The 12,181-nt window shown below is 44.4% G+C and overlaps 1 protein-coding gene across 2 annotated transcripts; it reads right to left on the reverse strand.

Moving 5' to 3' along the window:
• Positions 1 to 1,916: 1,916 nt before the first annotated feature.
• Positions 1,917 to 11,950, reverse strand: Rpp14 (ribonuclease P/MRP 14kDa subunit). 2 transcript variants are annotated; one of them, XM_013010397.1, is made up of 6 exons: positions 11,825 to 11,950; positions 7,540 to 7,637; positions 7,362 to 7,446; positions 4,621 to 4,697; positions 3,688 to 3,766; positions 1,917 to 3,037 (listed from the first exon to the last, which is right to left on the reverse strand). In XM_013010397.1, exons 2-6 carry the CDS (start codon positions 7,614 to 7,616, stop codon positions 2,981 to 2,983), a joined length of 375 nt encoding a protein of 124 aa, XP_012865851.1. In that variant the 5' UTR covers positions 7,617 to 7,637; positions 11,825 to 11,950; the 3' UTR covers positions 1,917 to 2,980. The 2 variants fall into 2 exon arrangements, with proteins under 2 accessions (XP_012865851.1, XP_012865852.1); XM_013010398.1 differs by having other exon boundaries at positions 11,767 to 11,950.
• Between the last annotated feature and the right edge of the window lie 231 nt (positions 11,951 to 12,181).

Raw genomic sequence — 12,181 nt, forward strand, 5'->3', positions numbered from 1 at the left:
GAAGGAGGAGGAGGAGGAGGAGGAAGAAGAGGACAACGACAAAGGCTAGGAGCATGAAACAAGCAAAAAAACGTACCTGCCTAGCAAGTTCAAGGTCCTGAATTCAAACCTTAGTATTGGGGGGAGGAGGAGGAAGAGTCGAGAGATAGTGGCTCGGAGTCGAGAGATAGTGGCTCACACCTGTACTCCTAGCCACTCAGGAGAATGAGATATAGAAGGCCAAGATTTGAAACCTGCCCTCAGACAGAAAAGGCCATGAGACACCATCTCCACCATAATCAGCAAAAAGCAAGGCGAGAGCCAGGGCCAGCTGGTAGAATGCCAGTCAGGCAAGCAAGCTGAGAGAATTTAGGGCCCTGAGTTCAAACCCCAGTACCAACAAAAAATAAATGCTATTACAACTGACTGCTGCAGAAATTAGAACACTGTAAGCAAACACTGTGTTGGAAAAATGAAGTTATGGAGCCAGGTAGGCTCAAGTTTGAATCCCAATTCAGCCATACAACCTTGAACAAGTCACATGGCATTAGCCCACTCCCATGTCTACCTAACTTTGGGAAATTGTTTCAAGGATTAAACACAGAAAATATCAGCTTCTCAGGTGGTAGGAGTAACGATCACATCATACTCCATTTTGGCTACAGCCTGAAGACTGCCGCTAAGCCCAGCTGATGATGAAGTAAGCACCAATGGCCTCAAATTCCCTCATCTGATGTTAACAAATGTTCAGCATATCTAGTGGTTCACCTGAAGGTGAGTCTTTAGGTGGATCTCAGCCTGAAGCATTACCCATCTGAGACACAGAACGGCATCCTTGCTCCTTAGGTATTCCCTTCCTACCTTCAGACTAGATATTAACAATAAGCAGGTTTAAAACCTCACTTTATACACATCACTGCCCTCTAGCGACAAGAATAATTCTTCCCAATAATCCAATCAATTTTGCTCCTCTACTAGCAGAAAAAAAAAATAATTAAAAATGTGATTACTTATCCCTCTGCAGGAATAAACCCTTTTTACTACAAAACATGGGATAGCCAGCCAATAACCTTTATGTTTATCTTGTTTTGAGACAATGTTTCTATGTAGCCCAGGCTGGTCTCAAATTCCTTATCCTGTTTCAAGCTCCCTCCCAAGTGCTGAGATTATACTGTGTACCACCATGCCCTGGCTGATCTAGTCTTCTTGACTGAATCACCTAGCTGTGATCAGTTACCATTTAAAGTTACGCATATACGGACCACATGTATGTTATAGATAATTACAAGTGTTACTTAGGGATAATCATTACTTTTAACACATTAGGCACATTTCCCTATCAATACCCCCCAGACCTTAAGAACTTTGCCTCCATTGTTGGCTTTATACATTTTATTCCTTACAATCCTTTTACAATGAGCATTTGTTTATGTATTTATATAACGTGACGTAAATGCACATTTTCAAGGGAGGGAGAAAATCTGGATCCTTACAACAGACACTCTGCCTTAAAGGTTCAGCTTCAGGTTTAAGGCTAAAAGATTGGTCTGATAACCTGCTATCACCATCTATAGGTGAGATATATTTTACACAGTTGAGTTCAAGTCAGCACACAGCTATTCTCTAAAAACAGAAAAGGCGGTTGAAAGGCAGTCCCATAAAATGTTGAGCAATACACTATCTTGGTATAACAGGAAAAAAGAAGAACTCTGACCTAGAAGTGGCTGAGAAAAGGGTCTAAGAATACTTAGAGGTTAGGTGCTCAAAGATATCCAACTTCTATTGTTACCTTCAGGTATTATTTTAAATTTCTAGCCCTGAGGCTTGAACTCAGGACCTAGGTGCTGTCCCTGAGCTTCTTTTGCTCAAGTCAAGCACTCTAATATCTGAGTCACAGCTCTAGTTCCAGTTTTATTTTATTTTTTGACAGATTTTCCTGCCAGAGCTGGCTTTGAACAGTGATCCACAGCTCTCAGGCTCCTGAGTAGCAGACATGAGCCACCAGTGCCCCGCTCCAGTTATTAAATGTTTGACAGTTAGAAATTCTGTGAGAAACTTATTCTGCAGAGATGTAGGTAGTATAATCTAATGCAAATCTCTGTTTGAAGTTCAAAAAGTAGAACTTTTTGGTAAATTCAGATAAATACCTCAGTATTTTTTCAACTTCAACAACCTAGACAGACTTGATAAAATCAAGTCTGGATAAAGTACAAAGTCAAACTGAAAAGTGGGCACTGGAACACCCCTGGGCCTGCTGCTCCTCTTTTCCATAGGGCTTTGGAGACTATCAGCCACTCGTAAGGAGGAGCAGCCCATTTCCTCAGCTGTCTTTAGTAACCAGAGCACTGGTACTTAACTTGCAACTCTGAACACACACTTTAGGATCTGGGAGCTTCTGGGACCATAACTTTAACCCAGCCTTCCATAACAGTCTTTTTGCTTTCTATTACAGTACATGATACTGCAATAACAGCAAGAAACCGCTTCAGCTTTTTCACTTCTGCAGAAGCTAAAACAACTTCTCCAATATATAACGGGGCTGGGAAGTTAATTTCCTGAGAAAGAAATACACAGCCTGGCCCTGGCATTTTAGTACCCAGAAGAGCTGAGATAAGTCCATTGATCAGAACGCCATGTACAATTGGCTTTCCAAACTTGGTATGTTTTGCAAAATCTTCATTTAAATGCAAAGGATTGACATCCCCAGTTAATTGTGAGAAGACAGTCACATCCCTGTGTGTGAAGGCCCTGCTGAGCTCAGCCCGGTCTCCAACGTGCAGAGACACATTCTGAAAGCACTGTGGGGTCAGCATTGGTGCACTCAGGCAGACTCTCCGCCGAAGCCCATGCCACCACAGGTGTTGGTTGGAAATTATCCAGAACATCTTCAGCATCTTCAAATTTCACCAGCAGGAGTTTTTAGCCTGCTTCTGTTTTCAAATTATGCAAGCACCAAAAATACTTTTGAGAGTGAAGAAAGCTTTCAGAGATTGAGGACTATTCAATCCAATAGTAGTTCCCTACTATTACCAGATAATGCAAGGAGAAATGGAGAAACCTACAAGAGAGAGAGAAAAAAAAAGGTTAATGCTGATAGAAGGGGATATATACACATATACATATGTTTAATCTTTTGTTGTACAAATTCTGTCAGTTTATGCATATAATGCATCTTGAGAGGGGATATGATTGATTGGATACACTATATACATGTGTGAAATGTCACAAGGAAGGAAGAGAGAAGAGAAGGAAGGAGGAAGGGAGGAAATCCACACAATACCAGAACACAGCAATGAAACAAGGGGAAATATAGAAACAAGCCTAAAGCCTAGCTTTATAGGACAAAGCAAGTGGGTACAGTAGCATTTTGAAGAGTATGCTGGGATGCAGCCTTGATTAAACAACAATCAAAACTTAAGAAGTGCATACTAATTTAAAAAAAACTAGGCTAAAGCATTTATCATATGAATCACAAGAGAACTCTGTATATGGAAATTCCCAAACATCACCTGTGCAATCTACAGTGCTTTGTCTCACATTTTCAGAAGCAATTAAGCCCTGGGTTTGAAGAGTTCTTTTCCTCCTTTGTTAGATGACCTAACTACACTACAGCTTTTTTTTCAAACACAAGATTGAGGCACATACATTAAAAAGGCAGTTGATCTACTGTTTAGTCTCATTTAAAAACCATAAAAGAATCACCCTTACCTGAATTACTCTAAAAGCACATTTCTTGCCTTTATAGGATCCTAACAGGGTCAAAGAGCTCCACAATTTGGCCATACCACTGCAGAAAGATCAAGGAAACATTAGTAAACAAGCATTTGTCCCTGAAACATTTCCCTAGTTATTTTGTTTGTGATAGTCTGGAAAAAGGTTGCTTTTAATCAGAAAACATAAGCTAAAAAGACAAAAACAAGGGCTGGGAATGTGGCTTAGTGGTAGAGTGCTTGCCTAGCATTCATGAAACCCCCTGGGCTCAATTCCTCAGTACCATGTAAACAGAAAAAGGCAGAAAAGGTGCTGCAGCTCAAGTGGTAGAGCGCTAGCCTCGAGCAAAAAGAAGCTCAGGAACAGTGCTCAGGCCCACTTTAAGCCCCAGAACTGGCAAAAAAAAAAAAAATTAGGTACAGTGGCCGACTTAGGAGAGACTCTCATCTTAGTGGTACGCACTAGTCATCCCAGCCACCCAGGAAAGCACAGGTGGGAGGACGACGGGCTGAGGCTGGCCCTGAGCAACAATATAAAACCTAAACTGAAAAATAACTGAAGCAAGAAAGGGTTAGGGGCATAGCTCAAACGGTAAGAGCACTTGTCTAGCAAGGGTGAAATCAAACCCTAGCACTGCCAAAAAAGGAAAAACAAAAACAAAAGAAGTGAAAACAAGGAAAGGATAAAAGGACCCTAACAATGTTTCTACAATACACATTTCTGACTTTGTAACCACTTTCATCAATTGGAAAGTAGTTGTAAACAAATCACACCGTTTACTCTCTGTAGAGTATTAGCTCCCAGTGGATAAATGTTTATATTCTACCCAGTTTAAATTCCCCTATGTTGCTCAGAGTTCACAAGCATGCAGCTCTTCTCGATGTTTCTCCACTGGCTACTAATATCGAAATGTTCCACTGTCGATCATACCTGCTAGGTACTCTCAAGATGGCTGACAAGGTCTTCTCTTCAAAGGTTAGGACATCCACAGGTAAAGCAGCCCCAACCTAGGTACACAGTAACTCTATTAGCAGACTACTACCAAAACTTGTCAACATTGAGGTTTTTCTCCTCCATGAAACGTAGCATTTCACTCACTCATCTCGCTTATAGCTCCCTCTGCCTAGAAGCTTCCTACACCTCTTCATGTAGTGGATACCTCCTCACCCCAAATCTTTGTTTTAACTGTCCCTTCCCTAAGTCAAACAGGCTCTGAATATAGGGTGTGGGGAGTAACTGGCAGGAATGGGAAGGGTTAATGGAGGGAGAGAATGAGGATGATTACAGTTGAAGAAGTGCATATTTGCATATATGAAAATAGAACAATGAAAGCTAATGAAACTGTTTTACCAGGGAGAGTACAGGGGAGGATGAATTTGATTGGGACACATTGTATGTACATATGGAAATGTCTCAATGAAACCCCCTTGTACAACTAATGTGTGCAAATAAAAAAATATAGGTAGAATGAAGAGATCCTTTTCTGATCTTCAAGATTAGGTTCAACCTGCTTGCTATACTTTTTCTTATACTGGACACCACACTTCCTTTCTCACAATTCTCTTCTCACTAATTATGTAACATGTTTTCCTTTGGCTTGAATGAATATTAGTCTGTAAGGCAGAGCCCATGTCTTTATTTCACTTATGTGTCCTAAAGCCAAATTTGACCTTTGACATATAAAAGTACACAGATCTCTTTGTAGCTTGTTATTTAGAAAAATTAGACTTAGAGAGAATGGCAAAGCAATATGCAGCAAGGTTCTACAAGCCCACCACTCAGTGTCACCATCTTGTAGACCAATGGTACAGTAGTGAATTTCTGTAATCACTATGAGAGCAATTCAGAGTTTATTAAGGTTTGGCCAGTTACACATACAGGTACATGTATGTATATTTACCTGTATGTATAGTTCCATATAATTCTACTACATAGGTAGCTTCAAAAAACAACCACTGCAATCAAGATAAAGAACTTGCAGCCAGGTGATGGTAGTTCACACCTATAATCAGGAGGCTGAGATCTGAGGATTGCAGTTCAAAGCTAGCCTGGGCAGGAAAGTCTGTGAGAATCTTATCTCCAATTTATGACAAAAAAAGCCAGAAGTGGCACTATGGTTCAAGTGGTAGAGCACTAGCCTTGAGCAAAAGGAGCCCAAAGCCAGGCGCCCGTGGCTCATGCCTGTAATCCTAACTATTCTGGAGGCTGATATCTGAGGATCATGGTTCAAAGCCAGCTGGAGCACAAAGTCCATGAGATTTTTATCTCCAAGTAACCACCAGAAAATTAGAAGTGGTTCTGTGGCTCAAGTGGCAGAGCACTCGCCTTGAGCTGAAGACCTCAGGGAAAGTGCCCAAGCCCAGAGTTCAAGCCCCACGAGCAAACCTACTCCTCCCCATCCCCAGCCTCTGGCAACACTAACCTTTCTACAGATTATATGATTTTTTACATCAAGAGCATTTTATATGCACAAAACCATCTAGGAGATAATCTTTTGGTAGTAGCTTTTTTCTCACATAAGTGTCTGGATTCATTCACCCTCTGAAGGCCAACTGGGATATTTCCATTTTCAGATTATTACAATGAAAACACAGGTTGGAGGTATGACTCAGGTGGAAGAGTGCCAGCCGATGAGCAAAAGTGTCAGAGACTGGAAAGTTCAAGTCCCAGCCTCAGACAAAAAAAGAAACAAAGAAATGAAAACACTACGATCATTTGTGTTCATAGAGTTTATGTGAGAAGAAGTTTTCCCTTCTCTGGGATAATGCCCAGAAGTGGTATTGCTGGGTTGTACGGCAGGTGTATGTCTAGTTTATGTAGCAGATGGCCTCATTATTTCATGTTCTCACCAACAATGTACAAGTGACCCAATTTCTCCACATCCCTGCCAGCATTTAATGCTATCATTTTTTTTAAAATTTGTCATCTGCACAGCCAAATTACATTGTATTATTAATGTACATTTCATCAATAGTTACTATTGCCAAACATCTTTTCATGTGCTTCTCTGCCAAATATACATGTTCATTAAAAAGTCTATGCATGGTTTTTGCTCATTTTCTAGTTGGACTATTTGCTGTTATTTATTTACAAACATACAAATGTATATAGACTTTCTCCCTCTAGTGCTAGTACTCAAGTTTGAACTCGGTGCTTAGTACTCTTACTCAGCTTTCTTGCTCATGCATGGCTAGTGAGCTGCCACAAGAACCACACCTCCAGACTGGCCTGGAACCTCAATCCTCAGATCTCAGCCTCCTGAGTAGTTAGGATCACAGGTATAAGCCGCTGGCATCCAGCTACTGTTTTGAGAAGTCTGTGCATTCTAAACATCAGTTCTTTGTGAGTTTACAAATATTTTCACCAAGTTGTAATTCATCTTTTCAATTTTTGTTATTATTGTTATTAGTTGTGGGGCCTGGGAGCTGTCCCTGAGATTTTCTGCTCAAGGCTAGTGCTCTACCACTTTGAGCCACAGCTCCATTTTTGGCTTTTGAGCGGTTATTTGGAGACAAGAGTCTCATGGATTTTTCTGCCCAGGTTGGCTTTGAACCATGATTGTCAGATCTCCTCCTAAGTAGGTTGGATTACAGGTGTGAGCCACCAGCACTTCACCCTTCTCTGTATTTCTTATAATTATCAGAGGAATATTAACCTAAATGATTCTGTACCTCCCCAAACAGATCCTTCAGAGCAGACACAAGCAGCTGTTTGAACTGGGCAACATTCACTTCAACTCCATGATCTTGAAAGTCTCTGTAAAAAACATTAAAAAAGCATCACACTACAGTTTATGTTTTTCAGATTCATATAAATAATGTCAAACAGAACTTAGGAAATTGAACTTACAGGTAGACTTTCATGTAGTGGTGCTCAGAGGGGTTTTTGTAAACTACTCTTTCATATGTGGTAGCGGGCAATGGCATCTTTTCCAACGCTGATCACACCTATAGCAAGTCAAAAGGACTAGTAATTACTGGTACAAGCTATCTTCCACATTTGTAATAACAACCTGATCTTTTTTTGTTTTTGCTAGTATCAGGGTCTTGAACTCAGAACCTTACAACTGCTCAGCTGGAGTTCTATTACTTAAGCCATGCCTCTAGCATGGCTTTTGGATATGGAGTCTCTCCTCTTCTGCCCAGACTTGCTTTGAACCTCAATCCTCTGGATTTCACTCAATCTCCTGAGTAGCTATGATTACAAACATGAGCCACTGGCACCTGGGCAGCCTATTTGACTTTTAAAAGACCTCCTATTGGATTAACCTCTACTTCTGGTCAGACTAAGGTTACTCATCCACACATAAGGAAGTTTCTACATTGTTAACATGCTAGATCGGTGTGCAATTTAAATCTTAGTAATGTAACTCTTGCTAACATTTTTCTTTATTGGACACCCAGCTCTGGGTTAAGAGTCTCACATACATTAATGTCTAATTCCATTTTTTTTTGGTCGGTTGTGGGGCCTGAACTCTGGGCCTGGGTGCTGTCTTCAGCATTTCAGCTCACGGCTAGCACTCTACCACTTGAGCCACAGCACCACTTCCAGATTTTTCTGCTTATGTGGTACTAAGGAGTCGAACCCAGGGCCTCGTGCATGCAAGGCAAGCTCTCTACCACCGAGCCACCTTGCCAGCCAATGTCTAAATCTTCAATGTGACCCTATGACATGGCATAAATGTAAGGTCCGCCCTGGGAAGGCAGAGCAGACACCTCCCTCCTCTTGGCTAAGTCTGGCCCAGTACCTGCATCACCTAGGTATCTGGCATACCTGGAGGGAGTCACCTTCCCTTCCAGGTCACTTCCTAGGCCACCCCTACGTTTCCTCCCTGCCCCCAGCCCATCATGCCTCCCATGGGACTGAGGGAGGGTCCCAGGCCCTGAGTTCACATCCTGTGTGGCCACACCTTCCCTCTCCTGGCAGCACCTTCTCCCCACCCCTGCTCTATTTAAACCCAGATAGGACATCAGCCTGTCCCTTCTGCAACGCTTCTCCACCATGCACAGACGGGCAGCAGTTCAGTAAAATAAACTTCTCTTCCTGCCTGAATATCATGTGGTGCTCTCCTTATTGGCTACCTAATTAAACCTACCTATTTAATTTACCTAACAGTAAAAACTATCCTCGCCCCTCCTTTTTTTGCAGTACTCACGATTGAACTGAGGGTGTCCTGTTTATTAGGAAGCCACTCTACCCCTAGAGCCATGCCTCTAGCCCCTACTTTTTTTGTGTTTTTGTTTTGTTTGTTGGCTGTGGGGCTTGAACTCAGTGCCTTGCCGCCATCTGTGACCCTCTTTGTACTCAAGGCCAATGCTCTACCACTTGAGCTACAGCACCACTTCTGGTTTTTGAGGGGTTAATCGGAGGTAATAGTCTCATAGAGACTCCTCTTCCCAGGCAGCTTTGAAGGACAATCCTCAGATCTCAGCCTCCTGAGTAGTTAGGATTATAGGTGTGAGCCACTGGTGCCTGGCTACAGCACCTACTGGTGTTAGCAGAGTCTTACTTTAAGCCCAGGCTAGGCTGAGCTCTTCCTACTTGCACCTCCCCACCCTGCTTGGGATGACGGATGAGAAGACACACCACCATGTCCAGCCCCTTGTTGAGATGGACTCTTACAGACTGTTATGCCCACACTGGCCTTGGACTGCAATCCCTCATCTCTGCCTCCCAAGTAGCTAGGATCACAGGCTTGAGCCTTGAGAAGACGAGAATTAGTAAAGATGAAGGGTCCAACCACCTTGTGCTCCCTCAAGATCACTCTACTTCAGAACTGACATAATCCAATCATTAAAAAAAAACTGCTCTGCCTGTAAATGCAAAGGAAAAGCATAAAAGGTAAAATCTGTGGGTCTCCTTGTTTACTCATTCAATATAAAACACAACAGGATAATGAAGAATGGTACTTCTGCTGTCCCTCCCCTCCTAGGTCTGTGGTTCTCACCCAGAGAGCAAGCAGCCCTTGGAACTGGGAATTGGGGCCATTTGAATAACTCATGTCCCTTCCTAAACTCATGCTGGAATCTAATGCCCAAGTCAGGTATTTAGATGCAAACGTAAGTTGTTCAGAGGTGGGGCTTGCAGGAAAGGGCCCCATAATTAAACTCTAGTGGCTCGGAAAGAGGAGGAGAGCATAGGGACACACACATGCTTCCTATTCCTTGTGCTGCAATGTCCTGTACCTCCTTGGAGCCCTACTAGCAAGAAGCCCAGCATCGTTAGATGTGATGGGCTGAATCCCCTCCACCAAGCTGTTTTTCACAGCAGTCTTGCTCCAGCCATTATGCCTCAGCTCCAGCTTTTCCTGGTGCAGGAAATGCCCTTCCTCCAGGATGCCACATGACTCCCTCTCCCTGGCCCCCTTGACTTTGCATGAGAATCTCACCCACTTTGGCCCTGTGTCTATCCTATTGAGGCAGGATAGATAAGAGAAAATGAAGTGTGTGGTAAACAGCTTCCAGGATTTCAGAAAACTTATAGCAAATACAGAAGATATTCATTCATCTACTTCTCTTAAGATTAAGGGACTGAAGTCATTTTAGGGGAAAGTGAGGCAGGATAGACTAGAGAAAATGAGACATCATGAGCAAACTGCCAGGAATTCAAAAACACAAGCTTAAAGCAAATAAAGGAGATACTCATCTACCTAATTCCCTTAACATGAAGGGACCGAAGTCATTTTAGGGGAAAATGAGACAGGATAAAATAGGGAAAATGAAGCCTGGTGAAGGCAAATCAGAAACAGAAGCACTATCTGTGCTCCAAAGAAAAACAACAGGATGCACTCTTTCCTAAGAGATGCCATTTCTCACCCCAAGAATTAACATTGGTTTGGCAGGATGTATCCCTTCCTGAGAGAATGTTCCCACCCAAAAAAAACAACCAGAATGGCAAAGAAAAAAACCCAGAAACTTAGTGTGTCTCCACCTTTCTCTCTGTCTGCATGACTATTTGCCTGCTTGCTTACTTAATAACGGTCCGCCAAGCTTTCTTACCATTATGACTTGTTCAAAAACTCTTATTCTGTGATCGAAGTCAAGGACCTTAAGTGAAGAGTCTCTACTTTTAAAGGGAAACTTCACAGGCCTAGTCCCCACTGTCCTTTACCCCTCCTACCATCATCAGCCACCTCCTGACATAATTACAGTGGGTTTTTTTTAATCTTTGCATTCTGTGTATGATATTGGGGATTGAACTCAGGGCCTGGGCACTGTCCTCTGTCTCTCTTGTGTGTGGGTATGTTTGTTTTGCCGGTCCTGGGGCTTGAACTCAGGGCCTGGGCACTCTCCTTGAGCCTCTTTGTGCTTAAGGGTGGCGCTCTAATAGCTCCACCTCAGGCTTTTTCTGAGTAGTTTACTGGAGATAAGTCTCCCGGACTTTCAAGCCAGGCGGTCTTCCAACCTCGATCCTCAGATCTCAGCCTCCAGAGTAGCTAGGATTATAGGCGTGAGCCACCGGTGCCCAGCATCCTTTGGCTTTTTTTTTTTTTAAGGCTACCACTGGAGCCACAGGCTCCACTACAGACTTTTTAGTGATTAACTGATGATAAAGAGTCTGATGGCATTTCCCGCCCGGGGCAGGCTGGGGACCAGGATCCCCGGATCTCAGCCTGCGGTGTAGCTAGGAACACAGGCGTGAGCCAGGGGCTAGAATTTCACTTATTCTTAGTCTCCACCCTTCCCACTCCGCCACAGCCGGAGCACGCCAGGAGACCGGGGTCTGCCGGGTCCACCGCTCCCCCAGGCGCCTAGACCTGCGCGGCCGACGGGTGTGTTTTCCTTCCCTTGGTTAAAGCTCAGCCTCCTCCGTCGGGCACTTAGGCTGGGTGCAACTTGGCTCGATTCACACCCACCGGGAGTCAGCGCCCACCTGCTGCACGCATGCGCCCTGCCCGGCACCCAGCCGCTCGGCTCTCGCGGCCGCCCGGAGACGCGGCACCGCAGTCGCGGAGGAGGATGGAGGGGGAGCCCGGGTCCCGCGGCCCTCCGGACGACCCCTCCCCAGCCCCTCAGCCCCTCCGGGCGGCCGCCACGGCGCATGTGCGCAGCTGGCGCGCACGCGCAGGCGACTTACACAACGCTCTTCCCAGGGACCCCGCGGTTCCTTCTGGGTCCGTTCTCGGTCCACTCACCAGTCGCCTGCTTGGACTTCGGGCCTCAGATGAAATTCCCCAACGCCTGACGCCACCAAGCAGCCACCAGAGGGCCCCGGCGTGTTTACATTAGGTTAGGTCCAGACCCCCGACGCCACACGTGCAGGCGGATATGACGTCGCCACGCAGCTCGCCCTCCTTCTCTCCCCGCGACCACGGCGGCGTGAAGCGTGGGCAGGTCCCGAGGGCAGCCGTGCGCAGCGCCCTCTACTGCCCGCTCTGGAGATTGCGTGCAATTATCCACAGGATGTGCGAGCTTGGCCCTGGGAAAGGTGGCTTTCCTAGCCATGTGTTTTCTTACGTGTTCATTCTCCGTCAAATTCACATCTAGCATCC

Source organism: Dipodomys ordii, unplaced genomic scaffold, assembly GCF_000151885.1.
Source record: "Dipodomys ordii isolate 6190 unplaced genomic scaffold, Dord_2.0 Scaffold12, whole genome shotgun sequence".
Taxonomy (NCBI): Eukaryota; Metazoa; Chordata; class Mammalia; order Rodentia; family Heteromyidae; genus Dipodomys; species Dipodomys ordii.